General features: G+C 53.7%; 2 protein-coding genes across 6 annotated transcripts; both read left to right on the top strand.

The window, feature by feature from the left end:
- The first annotated feature begins 725 nt into the window (after positions 1–725).
- PSMG3 (proteasome assembly chaperone 3) lies at positions 726–4,129 on the top strand. 2 transcript variants are annotated; one of them, XM_087734866.1, is made up of 3 exons: positions 726–783; positions 1,280–1,497; positions 3,580–4,129. In XM_087734866.1, exons 2-3 carry the CDS (start codon positions 1,282–1,284, stop codon positions 3,730–3,732), a joined length of 369 nt encoding a protein of 122 aa, XP_087590992.1. In that variant the 5' UTR covers positions 726–783; positions 1,280–1,281; the 3' UTR covers positions 3,733–4,129. The 2 variants fall into 2 exon arrangements, with proteins under 2 accessions (XP_087590992.1, XP_087590991.1); XM_087734865.1 differs by lacking the exon at positions 726–783 and adding an exon at positions 801–1,168.
- A 1,320-nt stretch (positions 4,130–5,449) lies between these two features.
- On the top strand, positions 5,450–15,124 carry TMEM184A (transmembrane protein 184A). Of its 4 annotated transcripts, none has more exons than XM_087734862.1 (10): positions 5,450–6,110; positions 7,459–7,648; positions 9,123–9,347; positions 10,055–10,220; positions 11,164–11,254; positions 11,346–11,421; positions 12,041–12,132; positions 12,543–12,712; positions 12,812–13,009; positions 13,443–15,124. In XM_087734862.1, exons 1-10 carry the CDS (start codon positions 6,058–6,060, stop codon positions 13,691–13,693), a joined length of 1,512 nt encoding a protein of 503 aa, XP_087590988.1. In that variant the 5' UTR covers positions 5,450–6,057; the 3' UTR covers positions 13,694–15,124. The 4 variants fall into 4 exon arrangements, with proteins under 4 accessions (XP_087590988.1, XP_087590987.1, XP_009466053.1 ...); XM_087734861.1 differs by having other exon boundaries at positions 7,455–7,648; XM_009467778.2 differs by lacking the exon at positions 7,459–7,648.
- Positions 15,125–15,902: the final 778 nt, after the last annotated feature.

The raw sequence follows: 15,902 nt of genomic DNA, 5'->3' as shown, positions 1-15,902 counted from the left end.
AACGTTTGCACATATTGCTCATGGGACATTAACGTTTCTTTTTGCACTCTTCACACAGATGTCCTTATCTCCCATTACAGCACCATCAGGCAGCTGCCATCGCTCCGTCAAGCCCCATGCTTTGCTCACGAAGGAGCTGGGCCATGCACGGAGGAACATTTCGGTGACGAGGAACACGCCGCTCCTCGCAGCGAGAGGCGAGGCTGGGCGGCCGGCCTGTGACAGGGAGGGCAAGGCCGAGGGCAAGGCCGCTCCAATGGCCCAACACCAGCCTTATTTTGATGGGAAAGCACGCTCGGGGGCTCAAAGTGTGGCCCAACACCACACAGGGGGTGGGAGCTGTCACATCCCATGTGGAAACGAGGGAGGGGGGGGGAGATCAAAATTAGCAGCCCCCAGGTTCACCGTTCGCCCCCACGGGCCTAAAGAGGGGCACACGCCACTCCGCACGGCCACGGGTGGGGTTCCTGCCGTGTGACATCCCCCCCACCCCGCCACCGTAAGAGCCAGTGTAAAACGGGCAGAAACCGGCCGAGGGGCCGGGCCGCGGGAAGGGGCCCAGCCCCGGGGCCGGCAACGTCCCTGAGGAGAGTGGGGGGGATGGAGATGGCGCCTCCCCGGGCGCGAGTAATGGCGGCGCGGCGCTGAGGGGAAGGGATGGCGGCGGCCGCCCTGCGCCATCTCCCGGCGCCGCCGGCCGGCGGAGGGAGGGGAAAGGGGCCGCTTCCGCCGCGGCGGGGCGGGACTGGGCGGAGAGCGGCGGCGCGGCGGGGCCCGGCGCGGGTAGGGGCGGCGGGGGCCTCTCCTCAGCCTCGGCCCGGCGGGAGGCGGGGGGGGGCGGTCATCTCCCTCAGGAAGCGCCGAGGCCTGCGGGGCCCGGGGTGGAAAGCAGGGCTCGGGGGCCGCCCCCTCGGTGCCAGCCACCGGGAGGCTGTGAGGGAGGGCCCGGCCCGGCGGGCCGGGCTCGGGGGCGGCCGGCTCCGTAGGTGCGGTCACTGTTAACCCGTCGTTAGCAGGAAGCCCTGTCAATGGCGGCTCCTCCGTGCGGGGGGAGCGCCGGCCGTTGCTGCGGGGCGGTTAGGGTTCCCCTCCGGGATATGGGGTGCTGGCTGTTGTTCTGCGCAGACACACGCCTCCGGAGGCTTTCCTGCTCTGAAATCAACTTAACGTGGGTATTTCAAATGAGGGGAAGGATTCAGGCTTTTTATAGCCCACGGTCCGTGGTTTTAATCTAATGTTATTTTATTGTTATTGTTGTTTTATTGTTCTTTTTCCGCAGCAATGGAAGCGAGTCCCATCGTGACGTCCAAGCAGCGAGAGGAGGTGGTACACGGGGTCCCGACGGAGGTGGTGTGCACGGCGTTCTCCAACTCCGTCCTCGTGGTGGTCACACAGTACGGCAAGATGGGGACAATCGTCTACGTGGACCCCAACACAGTCGGTGACAACGTGGGCAGGCCCTCACTCACCACAAAGGTGCTGCTGGGCAAGGATGAGGTGAGAGTGGATATACAGCGCACAGGCAGCAAGGATGAGGGGGAAATGTGGTAGGTGGGGCTGTGCAAGTTGCCAGGGAGTTGATGAATCACAGCAGTTAAGCAGTGTTTGCACAGTGGTAAGATTAATTTAAAAATCTCTTTGGAGGGAAGAGGGGTTCATCAGAAAAGTATGCGTGCTCATCTGCTCTTTGACATAACAAAAGTTTAACTGACCATGAGTGGGTTGGGGATCTCTTATTTTGTGTCCTACAGGATATGGATTGCTTCGCCATGTTTATGAAAGGTTTGATAAAGCTCCTGTTGATTTAAGGGTTGCAAGATCAAACGTGTAGCCTTTGATAACCTTTTTCGTGTTTCTGTTCCAGTGAATTTGTTTTCCTTTTCAAGTCCCTTTTCTCACACACACCCCCCATCTATGCCAGCCCCGTATTGGACTTTAGTTGCCCTCTCCCAAGTGTGCCTGCCAGCACCTACCCTTGATAAAGTTTAATATGTTTTGCTTCAACAAAATGAGTTTTTATCGACCATTTCACAAAGCTGGAGAGAAAGTAGAAGAAAATGTATTTCGCAAAGCGTCAACTAGTCAAGCATTAAAACAGAAAGTTACAGAGCTACAAGATTATGAGGCTTTCCATCAGGTTTGGAGCTATCAAATATTACTTGCTAACCTTAACTAGAAAAAACTCTAGCAACACAAATTCCTGATTCTATCTGTGGCTTCCCCTTATGGAGTTCTCATTCTTCAGCAATTCTGCCTTCTCTGGATGGCACATGCTTTGCTTTCCCTGGTGTGATGTCTGCTAATTCTGACCACCTCCACCCCCAAGCTATTTTTATGTTCCATTTGGAAATGGGAAGTGCCTTCGTTTACTTTGTTGCGTAGTATTTTTAAATGATTTTACCGACTTAATCATTCTAAACTTTAAGAAAAGGCTTTCACTAGTTTACTGCCTTCCTGCTTGTTACCGTTAACATCCCCGTTTGGGATGGTGCACACTTCCAAACCACACTCGTAGCTAAAATCAAGCAAACTCATCCTTCTGATAAATACATAACTGTGGGTGTACATAAAACCTAGACAAGCTGAATGGTTCAAATCTGCACCAGGAGAGGTTTAGACTGGATATGAGGAAGCATTTCTTGACCAAGAGGGTGATCAAACACTGGAACAGGCTCCCTGGAGAGGTGGTCGATGCCCCAAGCCTGCCAGTGTTCAAGAGGTGTTTGGACAATGCCCTTAATTACATGCTTTAACTTGGTCAGCCCTGAACTGGTCAGGCAGTTGCACTAGATGATCACTGTAGGTCCCTTCCAACTGAAATGGTCTATGCTACTCTATTCTAGTCTATTCTTGTTAAAGAAACCTCATTAAGAAGATTATATCCCTTTTCTTCCCTCCTTCAGCCTCACTACTTATTTCTGTTTTTCATTATTATGTTAAAATCAAAACCAACATGTCTTTTACACATGGTGTGCAAAAACGGTGTATATAACACCATTTTGGGGTCTCTAGGAATTGCAAAAATAAGAGTTTTTTTTCCAGAGCTTGTCAGCAGAACATACCCTCTTCAGCAACAAGTTTTTAAAAGAAAATTGTATTTGGAGACTTCTTCAGAAATCTGGCTGTGATGGAAATAGATGCATTTTGATCCGTGGCATTTGATATAATTTGATATTTGGTGACGTGGTTTGGGTGGGAGGATTAGCGGAAGGAAAGATTCTCCATACCAACTTTCCAAGTTTTCCAAACCAGTGCAAAACTCGATTCAAGTGCAGCTCCACTTAAGTTGTTTCAGGGTAGTTTGGGTGGCTGTCACTCATGGGCCCAAACTCTTCCCTTTTAAGCTGGTTGAGAAAGTGCTTTCTGAAGTTCCCCGTGCTGTGGCTTTGCTGACCAGCCAAACGCACGTCTGTTCCCAGTCGTGTTGGAACCGCGCAGCAAACTGCGCTCTCAGTCCGCGTCCGGCATCGACAGGCTCTCGATGCGCTCCGTGTCACGGCAGGACTCTTCCTCTCCTAACTCGTGTGGGAGGGCTCTCCCAGCTGTGAGAGTGTACATCTGTATACCTTTGCTTTTCAGCCCCTCGTCCATGTTTGTGCCAAAAATCTGGTGGCGTTCGTCTCTCAGGAAGCTGGGAACAAACCTGTTCTTCTTGCCATGGCTTTGAAGGACAAGACCGTGGAAGGAATACAAGCTCTACGGGAAGTGATCCGAAGTTGCCAAGTGTGGTGAAGTTGTGCCATCTGGATTCAAGGAAATGATCTTGAGTCCATGACTCATCACCACTTATTTAAAAGGACAAGAAATGAAAATGATGGAATGTCTTTGTGCTGGTTTTGGACGTACTGAGGAATTTCATGAATTTTTCTCTACTGTGTAGAACATTTGTGGGTTTTGTTACTGTGACAGGTTTGCGGTCCATATAGTCAGTGACGAGACAAGAACAATTGTCTCAACGTACAAGAGAAGTATTATTTTTATCACATTGGGTGGGATGTATATTTGGGAAACAGCAGGGCTCTGCGTTTGTGTCCTGAGGAGCGGTAGATGCCAAGCTCTGTAGCTACGCTGTACCGCAAAGGGGGAACACCCAGTGCCGAGTGAATAAAAGAAACATTGACAAATCTAATTTTACCTGTTTTCTTTTTTGCTCTGTGAAAATCACTTCAATTGAAATACAAGCCTCGGTAACAAATCAACAGCAATTGCATAATAGGAAAGATTTTCTTGCCTGTTTTTAAGGAAATGAGTCCTATATGACTGCTTTTGTCCTTATGTCAGTCCCTTTCCTGATGTAGTCTGAATCCATTTCCACTTTCACTCTGATTTTAAAGAGAGGCAGATAATTATGCTCTGCAAATTTCATGAAAGCTGACGTCAGGGTGGAAGACAGGAACCCAAATTAGTGGTGAGAAAAAGACAAAATAACAGCTTATGGATTACATGGTACCGGCACACTGGAGAGGCAGCACATACATAGCTTGGACCACCTGCAGCGAGCTGTCCCTCTCCTAAAGCACCTGTTGGGGGAGACGCGGGGGCAGAAGGGTTTGGGGGGTTACCCAGGGGTGTTTCTTCGAGGCTCTTGCAAAAAAAAGTGTTGGCTGAAGTTCCGTGAGTGGGTGCAATGCTTAATAGCCAAACTTTTGCCATCGGCTTGGAAAGCACATTTGTTTTTACCTCGTCTTGTAACAAATAACACCAAGTAGTAAATTTTTAAGTGAGCTGTTACACACTTTTGTCAGTTACGAACTTGACTGAGCAGAGAGAGGCCAGGTCTTGGGTTCTGGGCAGGGAAGACTTGTGCTGTGTTAAGACCTGCTGGGATCAGCAGTGTCAGCACAGAGCCTGTGCCTGCCCCATGTAGATCCAGTTGCTGGGTCATTTCGGTTGCTAAAAAAATCCCCTGAAAGTAGAAAAGCAGAAAATGCATTTCGAAAGGACTCTTTTCTCTGAAGTAAGGGTTATTTACAGTATTTAAAGGATTATGAGAAATGAAACTTTTTTTTAAAAGTACATCCAAACACTGCAGGCTTGCAGCTGCCCTTGACAAGAAATTTTGTCTAAAAATAATTTTCCGAACTGTGCTTCCAAGAATCAAAGATTTGCATCTGTCAGAACTCCAAATTTTCCCTCTTTTACACCCTTTTTTTTTTTTTTTTTTGTCTAGGAGGGCTGCAAGAGGCATGTGGAATTTGTTAATGTCGATCCTGGTTTGCTAGTAGGGATTATTTCCAGACACAAAATTCAATGTATTTCCCAAATCCTGGTGCTCTTATGGTGTCCATAGCTCCAGCAACTTGTGGAAACCATACATTAATTAGCAAATTGAATATAAATTGCATCTTCCACCATGGTGATATGGTGGCATACCACCGTGATGGCCCAGAGACCTGAGTGTTACTACCTAAAAGCCAACCACGAGTTAACTACCTTAATTTCCTGGCTCTGTGTGCCACCAGGTCTGCGCAGGGTGGCAGGTAAAGAAAGGATGTGGAGATCTCTCCCGTTTGATGTTTGGAGCCAGGGCAGACTTATCTTGCTGCCTTCCCACAGGTGATAAATTAGACCACGAGCAATTGGTCCTTCGACTTTGCTCCTCTCTGCTCTGCAGTAAACCAGGGAGAAGGCCTGCCCCAAAAAACATTCACAGGTCTGCCAGTACCACCGGCCACCTGCCTTCTAGTCATCGCCATCCTCCAGGTAAGGATTAATTCCCAATTGCGGGTAAACCTGCCCTTGCCGCCCAGGCAGGGCTCTCACCCACAGCTGCTGGATGTGTGCCAGGCTGCGGGCAGCGGCGTGGGGCTGCACCGTGGCTTCCCATCCGTGTTTGCTTTCCGGGCGTGGGTGCCGAACGCGGTGGACTGGAAAGGTAAGTTGGGTAGCTTTTCTGCAGGAGGCAAAGCCTAACCTGCTGCTCCAGCTCCCGTGGGGCCCGGGGTGCAGCGAGGGTGAGCGGGGCGCTGGCAGGGCTGGCTGCCAGCGGGCGGGAGGGCTGGGAGGGTGCCCGGAGGAGGAGTCTCCCGCGGGTGCAGGTGGAGGAGGGCGCAGGGGATGCGGATGCAGGTGCACGGCAGCCAGACCCGCTCCTGGAGGAGCCCCGCAGGGTGAGTGGGGCCCTTGGGGGGATACGCAGCAACTGGAGGCACCTCCCCACGGAGCAGAGGTTGCCCCAGCCATCGGTCCTGAGCACCCATGGGAGCTGCTGGGGGGGCAGAGCCTGCTGCAAGAGCCCTGTGCCTGCGTCACCCACTCTTCTGGACGGGCTTTAAGGAGGGCTCGATGCTGCCCTGCCTTAATTTATACCTGTGTGCTGTAGGTCCTTCCTCCTGGGTGGCCTAGGGGTGGTATGGAGAGGCTGGTTGGGTAAATAACACCCGTACCCTGGCTTCATCTGAAAGCAATCAGGAGGAAAGGCATGTCTCCTGCGCTGGTGGGGTTGAGACTGGATGCTCCCCTCCCCGGGATCAGGGTCAGGGATCTCTCCCCCCTTACCGGGGCACACAGCCAGCACCACAGAGGCACTGGTGGGGGGCTGCGGGAGCTCGCCTTTCCTTTCTGACTGCCCCAGCCCCACGGGGGCTGCTTCAGAGGTAGGGATTTGTCCCGGGTGCTTCGGGACACGGGGAGGCATGTGAGCTGGGAGTCCTGGCTCTGGCAGGCTGCAGATGGAGGGGAATCCCTGGCAAAGTGAAAAGCCCCATTTGCTGGTGGCCTGCCTGAACACAGGTTTCACTGCTCAATTTATCTTCTGCTCAGTGCTCACTTAGCATCTCTAATATCCCAGGGAGTGAGTGTAACAGGTAGACACTGTGTGGCAGGTACCCGCAAGGTGTCTCAAAACAGCCAGACTGGATGTGGCACTGACACAGTCCCATCGAGGAGCTGAGTTTTGCGGCTAATATTATTCTCCGCGTCTCCTCCCCGCCTTTGTTTTGGAAGCAAATGGCCCTCTAACTGCATTGAATTGCCCGGCTACCTTGCACAGCCAGGATCTAATTACCTCTGGAGCTGGGAGCCCTGTCGCCAAGTGGCACCGAGGCTTTTGTTTTTAATGACTTGCTCCGCCACATTCAGAGTGTGACAATGTAGGGGAGCCTGCCAGGACCGGCTGCTGGTGCCACCGTGCTCGTACCACGATGGCTGGGAAAGCTAATACGAGTTGGGATGTCTTGGGCCAAGCGTCTGTGCACCGCATTGGGTCGAAAACAGAATAAATGGGTCTAGCGATGAGCACAGCTCTCTGCCATGTCCTGGGAAGCGAGCTGGATTGCCTCCTTCCCTATCGTGATCCTCTGGCAGAAGTGTATCAAATCTGGCTGTATGGCCCCAACCTGTGGCAGGGCAGCCCCCGGAAAGAGCAAGGAGCTGCAGGAAACAGGGCACAGCTGGGCTCTTGCTTCCCTCCCTGCACCGCAAGCTATCTCCGGCCTCCTGTTAATGTTTACAAGGCAGGTCCAGCGTCGTCTGTCCAAAGACCAGATCCCTCCCCAGCTCTCTCCGGGATCCTGCTTCCTGCTGGCCGGGGCAGGGCCACAGGACGATCGCAGGGAGGAAAAACCCGGCTCCCGCTGCCTCCGTAACACTATCAGCCCCGCTCTCCCTCCAGCCATCTCCGGCTCTGCTTCCCTGCTGGCGGGTGCAGGTACGCGGGGTGAGCTCCTGGGCCCTCGCCAGCACGCCGCCGCCCCGAGCATCTCCACTTACAGGCGGCTCCTGCCAGGCGGGGGGGGGGGGGGGGGAAGGTATTTTTAGGACTGTTGATCTGACACCAGCTGAGTTTCCTCTTCTGTGAGGTTGGGGTTCGGGGAGAGGGCAGGAGAGAAAGCCGCCAGGCGAGATCCTACTTTGGGTTCTGTGTTTAATTGGACCGAGGTCATTCCCACCACTCTTATCTGTGGCAGGTATTTTCTTGCCTCTCACCAGTTCATGCTTACAGTTTTACCTCTAGGTGATAGTTACTCAGCAGCTAAAATCTTTGTTTATTAACAATGCACCGAGAAGCATCTATATAGTTAGAGCTCTGCTTGCAGATTGTTGGTTTTGTTTTTTTTTTAAACCGCTATTGTTATACTTGGGAAAAAGCAGCTTTTCATAGATTAGCAGAAAGAGAGGCCCAACATGGCAGTTTATGCATCTGTTGGCCTTGAGATATGAAGCTGCCCTATAAATAAGAGTGTATTATTAGGTTGGTGTGGAGCCACAGGGTACATGGTGCCCATACGCCCCAGCCACCCTCTGCACTGGGAATGCTTGGTGCCTTGGGGCGACCGGCTTCGAGGAGGACAGACCTGTCGGGGAGATGCTGGAATGCTTCAGCATCCCCAAAGGGCAGCAGCTCCACCTGCTCTGCCTGCAGCATGGCAGGCTTGCTCCCTTGTGCTTAATTTGGGTGTGGGAGGGACCACTGGCTGCCCTTCAGTTCTTGGGATTGGCATTGCTGGCACACCAAGACCCCCGTGATCCCGAAATGGCCGGGGCTGGCCAAATGCCCTGGTGATGCCAAACCTCTGGCTTCTTGGGCAGCCCCAGGGTTTGCCGCCAGCAGGCCACACATGAGGAAAGGAGCCAAATTTTGAGGGGGCACCAGAGGGATCCCAGTGTTTTCTGGGCTCCCAAGGAGGACATCAGTGTCCTGATGGCTTGTTGGTAAGGGGCTCATTATTATCATGGGTGAGGGAGGATTTTAACCCTTAAGTCTCTGGTTTCTGATGGAAAAGGGTCCTGAGCCACAAGTGTGAACGCACAGGGGCACAAACGCAGGCAGGTCTTTCCCTTTCAAGCAGGATAGTGACCCCTAAGAAAACAAGAAGTAGCAAGGCTGGGAAGGAGAAGCGTGTGTTTTGGGGGACACAGGGACTGCACACAGCTCCTCGGAGAAAAGCAGGTCCGCTCTTGAAGGATGTTTCCATTTTCCTGCTGGGAGAAGCAGACCCAATCATGGTGAACAGACTGGTTTGGGTGAGAGACACCCTGGAAAAAGCCTGGGCAGGAGATAAACCTCACAGGAGGTTTGTTCACAATGTGTGGGCTAGGAAATCCACTGGGACCTTCCCCTTCACCAGCTTACCTCCGTCCTGCCTTCCTGCACTGCTCCCTTTGCCTCTCCCTCCCTGCAGATGAGTAATGCCACACGTGCCTTGCCCTCTCCTGTGGCACCCGGCACCCCGGGGCTCAGCACGGTGGCCAGGCTCGCCTCAGCTCCCCCATCCTTGGCCCTCACCCTGCTCACGGCCACCCACAACGACTCTGAGGATGGCCAGCAGCTTTTCCTGACCACGACAGCGGCGCAGGTCATCTCCGGCATCTTCGTGTGGTCGGCGCTCATTGTCACCTTCCACCAGGTACGGGCTGGAGTGGAGACAGGGCTCAGCACTGGGGTTGATGCAAGGGCAAAACTACTCATTGCCCCCAAGTTCATTGCAGATCACTCAGCTCCGGGTAAATATTTCCTCCTGTTGCTGCCCGGAGGGGATATCTCCACTGTCGGGAGCCTGGTGCTGGCAACTCGGGAGGGTGGACTTTGCCCACACGTTCCCCAGGTGGCTGCCAGAGCCAGGAGAGGCTGCAGGGCATCAGCACTGCCTGAAGGCAACACCCAGCGGAGTTTCTCATCTGCCACCCTGGGGTCTGTGCCTTTCGGGTGTGCGCCGCTGGCTGCCTTGAAATGTACTACCAGCGGGCATGTTTTTGGGTGCTGCGTGGATCCGTGCTGCTGAAGGCAGCCCTGGGGCAAGCTGGTGCCTCCGAGCACTGGGACGGGGCTGCACATGGGCTGCCATGGAGGAGGGCACACTCCTCGCACAGCGCCAGGGAAGGGACCCTATTTCCATGTGTTTTTGTAGAGGGGCTTGCCCCGGGGACCAGGATGGAGCCTGTCTCATGTGTCTGCTCACTGTGGTGGGTCTGTGGTGGAAAGCCGGCGGTGCTTTCATCCCTGGGAGGAGGGTCAACTTGGGACAAGCCTCCTGCAGCCCCCCGGGCTGGGGACACCTCTGGTTCCCCTCCTGAGCAGTGGTAGCCACAGCTCTACGTGCTGGGCACTTTGCAGATCTACACACACCTGAGGAATTACACCATCCCCAAGGAGCAGCGCTACATCATCCGCATCCTCTTCATTGTGCCCATCTATGCCTTCGACTCCTGGCTCAGCCTCCTCCTCCTCGGCAGCCACCAGTACTACGTCTACTTCGACTCGGTGCGCGACTGCTATGAAGGTGAGTGCAGCCTCTCGTTGGCACGGAGGCTAGTGGCAAAGCAGGGCTCTCATCTTGCTGACCTGTGTCTCTGGAGTGTCCTGGATTGCAAAAAGTGGCAAATCTTCATCTCTTTCACTTCCCACTCTCCCTTCCTCTGTGCAGAGGTTTTTCCCCATCCTTCTCCATCAGCAGCAGGGAGGGGATGCCCCACTGGTAGACACGAGCTGGTGTCTTTCCGCTGCCTGCCTGCAGGCTCAGAGGGAACCCAGCATCATGCTCCTGGGGAAAGACATTTTCTGGTTGTCTTTGGGGTAGAAATGCAGCTTCTCTAAAGCAGAAAGTAGATGTACCTAAGAAATTGGGGAGTTGGGATGTTTTGAGGCGGAGGGGAAGCTCATCAGGGTTGAAGTTGCTCTTCCATCTTGTTGCTCTCCCCCGGTGAACAGAGGGGTGTGGGTTATGTGTATTACTTCAGGTTTGGAGTATATGAAAAATAAGTGATGGGGATGTTCAAGAAAACTGTTCAGGACCTGCTCCTTGCTGGCCACCAGCCACTTGTGCTGCCCCTTAGCAATTCTGAGGTCCTTCCATGCTGATGGTCCCTGGCCATTGCACTCCTGCCTGGGTTTGTCTGGGTGTGCATGGAGGCCAGCTCCACGAGCACTGCTGGGACGTCCGACTGCTGCCACATGCACACAGGGTCTGTGTGTGCACAGAGAAGCTGCTGCATCTGCAACAAACCCGGTGCATGTGGTGCGGTGCATCTGACTCTGCTTGGAAGTCAGATGAATTTGACCTGCTGCTCCTCTCGCTGTGCTCCCACCTAGCAGTCTCCCAAATTCTGATGCTGTGCTGGGGTGGATGAGAAGACACCTGAGCAGGAAGGGATGTGAAATGTAATAACATGCCCCTCCTGGATCTCCATAAGCCCTGCTGATTGTGTCTGCCCTTGCCTTGCCAGCTTTCGTGATTTACAGCTTCCTGAGCCTGTGCTTTGAGTACCTCGGAGGGGAAAGCACCATCATGACAGAGATCCGAGGGAAGCCCATTGCGTAAGTCCCAGCATCCCACGAGTTCCTCAGTCCTCCACCCGCTTTCCCCACCCAGCAGCCCCAACAGCATTTCCTTGGCTTCTGCTTCTAGGTCCAGCTGCTTTTATGGGACCTGCTGCCTTCAGGGTATGTCCTACTCTATCGGGTTCCTGCGCTTCTGCAAGCAGGTGGGTACCTAATGGGGCGCATCAGCTCCACTCCCCTCCGACAAGGGCTCTCCAGGTGGCAGGTCCCTTCCCCGCTGCCCTGCCAAGAGGGCTCTGCTTCACTGCTCTCCCAAGATGCTCTTTTGTTTTTTTTTTTCTCCAAGGGAGGCAGCTCACCCAGCTTGCCAGCACCTGGCCAGCAGCAGGGCGCCTCGCTCGCTCTCCTTGCCTCTGACTCACTGCTGAGTCAGGGTCTCCTCCCACTGCAGAGCTGAGATTGCCATCTCTGTCCAGTCCCAGGTTAGCCTGGACGGCTCTCTAACTCTCCAGGGCTGCGCTACAGGCCAAATCCTGGCACCGGTCTGTCCCCAGCCACCCGGTCCCCCTCCTCGGAGTAGCTATGCTGCCTTTCAGGAGCTGCCTTTTGGGAGCCCTGCTCCCTCCCATCTGCCGAGCTTGAGCTGGTTGATATTTCACTCTGCAGCATTGGTCACTCCTGTGATGAACTGCTTTCTCTGTGCCTCTGTCCCCAGAGCAGAGGGGTTGGCTCACGTGGAGGAGCCGGGGGTGGCAGGAGCTGCAGGAAGGGTGGTGGGATGTCCCTGCTGCTTGGGGTGCACCGTGTCTCTCCCCTGTGCAGGCCACGCTGCAGTTCTGCATCGTGAAACCCCTCATGGCGATCATCACCATCATCCTGCAGGCGTTCGGGAAGTACCACGACGGGGACTTCAAGTGAGGATGCTGGGACGGGCTGGGGAGGGTGAAGGGGACAGGACAGGTCCCTGCTCCATCACAGGGGACAGGGAGTCCTGTCAGCCCCCCCTGGGGAGCTGCTCCAAGGGTAGTGGGAGCACAGGGAGGCCAAAGCACCAGGGAACAGGGACTCACTGCCCCCAAATAAGAAAGGGACGAAACTCCTGTGAGGCATAATTTAAGATGTCCCACCAACAGAGGAAAAGCTGAGAGTGGCCCCCTGCTCCCCCCGCCTTTCTCCCTGCCTCTCCCTCCCCTCCTGGGCTGTGCTCTCCCCCATGGCAAAGCCATGCACTTCTCCCCTTCCATTTCTTTCTTCTTTGCCTCTGGTTGCACTCGCTTCACTTCTCACAGCCCAGCGCAGCAGCTTGCTCTCTCTCTCCCCACAGTGTCCAAAGCGGCTACCTCTACATCACCATCATCTACAACTTCTCCGTCAGCCTGGCACTTTATGCCCTCTTCCTCTTCTACTTCGCCACCATGGACCTGCTGCGCCCATTTGAGCCAGTCCTCAAGTTCATCACCATCAAGGCAGTCATCTTCCTCTCCTTCTGGCAAGGTGGGTCCCACCACAGACACCCAGTGCTTCTCCTCCCATAGGCCCACCTGACCCAGGGATGCAGGACCAGAGCTGATCCCTCTCCCTCCCCCTGCACAGGGACACTGCTTGCAATCCTGGAGAAATGTGGGGTGATCCCTGAAGTTCAGATCATCGATGGGAAGGAGGTGGGAGCTGGGACGGTGGCTGCTGGCTACCAGAACTTCATCATCTGCATTGAGATGCTCTTTGCTTCCATTGCCCTGCGCTATGCATTCACCTGCCAGGTGTACAGAGAAAAGAAAGAAAATTCAACAGGTAACTCTTCCTCTCTTCTTCCTTCCTTCATTGGTGAATAAGGAAAGAGGAGACACCCCCCCCTTATAGCATTACCAATGGGATGCTAAAAGCCACCAGAGGAGTTGTTTCCTTCTCTTGTGCTCCATGAGTTCCTTCTCCCTCTTCCCTCATGATACCCATGAGCTGCAGCGAGTGGATAGGAAAAGAGACCTTGGTGTGGATGGGCAGAATTAGGGGATTATGGTATTACAGCACATGCTGCTGGAGAGGTTCCATCCTCTTACAAACATGTAGCTGGGGTTGCCTTTCTTCTCCTTGACACTCGCCACCACAAGCTGACGTGGCCCACTGCTTTTGAATTTCTAAGGAAAAGTGTCACTCCAGTCTTGGAGCGCTTGGGAACATTGACTGTCTGATGTCCCATCGCCCTCCCGCTCTCCCTGTTTTTCAGCAAACCTTGCCCCGATGCAGAGCATCTCCAGTGGGCTGAAGGAGACCATAAGCCCCCAGGACATCGTGCAGGATGCGATCCACAACTTCTCGCCTGCATACCAGCAGTACACCCAGCAGTCGATGCAGGAGGCAGAGCACAAAGCGCCGGGGGAGAACGGGCACATGGCCTCCAAGGTGGAGGGACCGAGTGGCAGAAAGAGCAAAAACATTGAGAAGAGAGTGCTGATCCTGTCGGACGAGGAGCTGTAGGAGATGTCAGAGGGGACAGTGACACTGGAGAGTTTAAACCCATGCAAATGGGAGCTGTCTCAAGGCTGAGACCACCTGGTCTAATCAGAGTACTGAGAAGCCAGGAACTCTACCCAGAAAGCCAGTCTCTCAAAGGGAAGATGCAATAACCCAGGGAAAAGTTAAATCAAATAGTGCCAGCTTCTGCTGTCCCATTTCTACTGGTGTGAGGGAGTGGGCTGACTTTTCTCCTGCGACCAAGCAGCCCTGCGTTGCTGTCTGGGCTTTGCTGCCCCACTGCCGGTGTCTTGATGCCAGCCCCATGCCGGTGCCCACACTGAGGGATGCCATGAAGAGAGGGGAGCCAGGCTGCAGGACAGACCAGCTGCCCTCGCCCTCCTCTTACCTTCAAGCAGTGCTGAGGCCTAAGAGAAATGCTTTTCTCAGCACAGTTCTGCTCTAGTTTCTCCCAATTTGAGTAAAAAATGATCTTGAAGGGCCCCGTGGAGAAAACCAGCCCAGGAAGGTGACTTCCCTTCACCTCAAAACCCGGTAACAGTTTAAAGACGTCATTCCTTATTTTTACCTCTTCTCCCCTCTCCTTCTCCCAGAAAAGCCTACGGAGTTGTGCAGAAGACCTTTACTAGGAAGAGTAAGTCATCCTCTTCTCCCTCCAGATGGGGATGCAGCTGTCTGAGTAACTCCCCTGGGAGCGGCAGTGAGGTCCCACTCAGGGGCTAGCTCGGTCTCACAGCTGCATTTCTGAGAGCTGCCAGTGACAGAAGCACTTGTTTATGTCTAAACCAACTTATCTCTGAACGGATCAGAAGTTAAAAGGGATTCCAGCTTCCTTATCAGAGCCTTTATTAGGAACCAGACTGTGACTGGTGGTGGTAGGAATGCACTTATTGTGAACTGTCTGTTCCTCCTAACCCCTCACTATTTACCGTCCCTGGGCTTTGCCCAACCTGTGGGAAGGCAGGCGGGAGCTGAGCCCAGCCGGATGATGGGGGCGGGGATGGAGAGGTGCCAGGGGTTGCCATCACTCGGGTCAGGACCACTGGCAGGGGAAGATACTACGTGGAGGGATTTTCCCTGTATCAGTGATGGAGAGCGCACATCCTTCTGTTAAACTTCCTCTCTGGGGTTTTTTTTTCCCAATTTTTAATTCAATTTCTATTTCCCTGTTAATCAGATGATCCCTGGGAACTTACTTAGGCACTGGCCAGGCTGTTGTTTGGGGGTGGGAGCTGGGTAGTGAAAGGACGAGGGCAAGCCTACAGCCTCAGATTTGCAGTTGTGTGGCAAACAAACCGATGGGTAAGGCTTAGAGCTGTTTTACATGCAACTCCTAGTGGGTTTTTTTCCCTGCTCTTAAGCTGCAAAATGTAAATCACAACACGAAATTATTTTATTTATGAATTTTTTTCTAATAAACAGCAATTTCTACCACGGAGTGAGTGAGTGTTTTCACTTAGCTCAGCAAGCAAAGCCCACGATCTGCCTGTTCCTGCTCTAATGCTGATGCTCTTAAGCTCAACGTCCTCCCTGCCCCTCGATGCTGGCCCAGCAGAAATACCTGCACACGCAGCATCCTGCACATTTTGGCATTCCCACGGGATTTGTGCTCATCTTTTTCACTCCACAAAGAGCGTGTGTGTCCTCTGCTTCCTCTCCTTGCACTGCACCTCTTCCAACCCTCTCCTAAGCTGTGGATGCAGCAGTTCAGAGCTGCTGGATCCGCTTTAGCCAAGCTAAGCCCAGACTCCAGCAGCAACAAGACAACCTCTATTTATTATTATTGGAGAAAACTTATCGTGCTGGAAGCCTGGACTCTACACAAGCAGCCTACAGCTAAACCAGTCTTCCAAGTCCCTCCAAAGCACCGCTGCTCATACCTCCTCAGCTGGTGAGACTGCTGCCACTTTTCCTGCAACAAAGTCCATAAACAAGAGCTACATGCTCTGTGCATCCAGGCATCCATCCAGGGTCCTGCATATCCTGGGAGCAGGACCCTCTTGCCCGCAAAGTGCAGCCTTGATGCTCAGGGATGAGGCTGTTTGGCTTTGTAATGCAGCCAGCACCAAAGCAGGGACATCCCTCAGCTGAAGATCTTGGTCCCCTCCACCCCTCTGGGAGAGGGCCGGCCACAGCTGCAGAAACAGAGGCTGGTCTGGCTCCTGGGGTGAGGACAGACGCAAAGGTGCCGATGGTGCATGCTCACAGCCGC

This window comes from Nipponia nippon, unplaced genomic scaffold (genome assembly GCF_047370975.1).
Source record: "Nipponia nippon isolate SJK-2023a ecotype South Korea unplaced genomic scaffold, ASM4737097v1 scaffold_5, whole genome shotgun sequence".
Classification (NCBI taxonomy): domain Eukaryota; kingdom Metazoa; phylum Chordata; class Aves; order Pelecaniformes; family Threskiornithidae; genus Nipponia; species Nipponia nippon.
The sequence above is the reverse complement of the archived record's forward strand: the minus strand, read 5'-3'. Positions and strand labels throughout refer to the sequence as shown.

Excerpts from the sequence above, each read along its gene's own strand:
- PSMG3 (XM_087734866.1), top strand. The coding sequence starts at position 1,282 with ATGGAAGCGAGTCCCATCGTGACGTCCAAGCAGCGAGAGGAGGTGGTA. Across the intron at positions 1,498-3,579 it reads TGCTGCTGGGCAAGGATGAG|CCCCTCGTCCATGTTTGTGC; the intron begins GTGAGAGTGGAT and ends TTTGCTTTTCAG.
- TMEM184A (XM_087734861.1), top strand. The coding sequence starts at position 5,777 with ATGTGTGCCAGGCTGCGGGCAGCGGCGTGGGGCTGCACCGTGGCTTCC. Across the intron at positions 10,221-11,163 it reads GGTGCGCGACTGCTATGAAG|CTTTCGTGATTTACAGCTTC; the intron begins GTGAGTGCAGCC and ends TTGCCTTGCCAG. Across the intron at positions 11,255-11,345 it reads ATCCGAGGGAAGCCCATTGC|GTCCAGCTGCTTTTATGGGA; the intron begins GTAAGTCCCAGC and ends TTCTGCTTCTAG.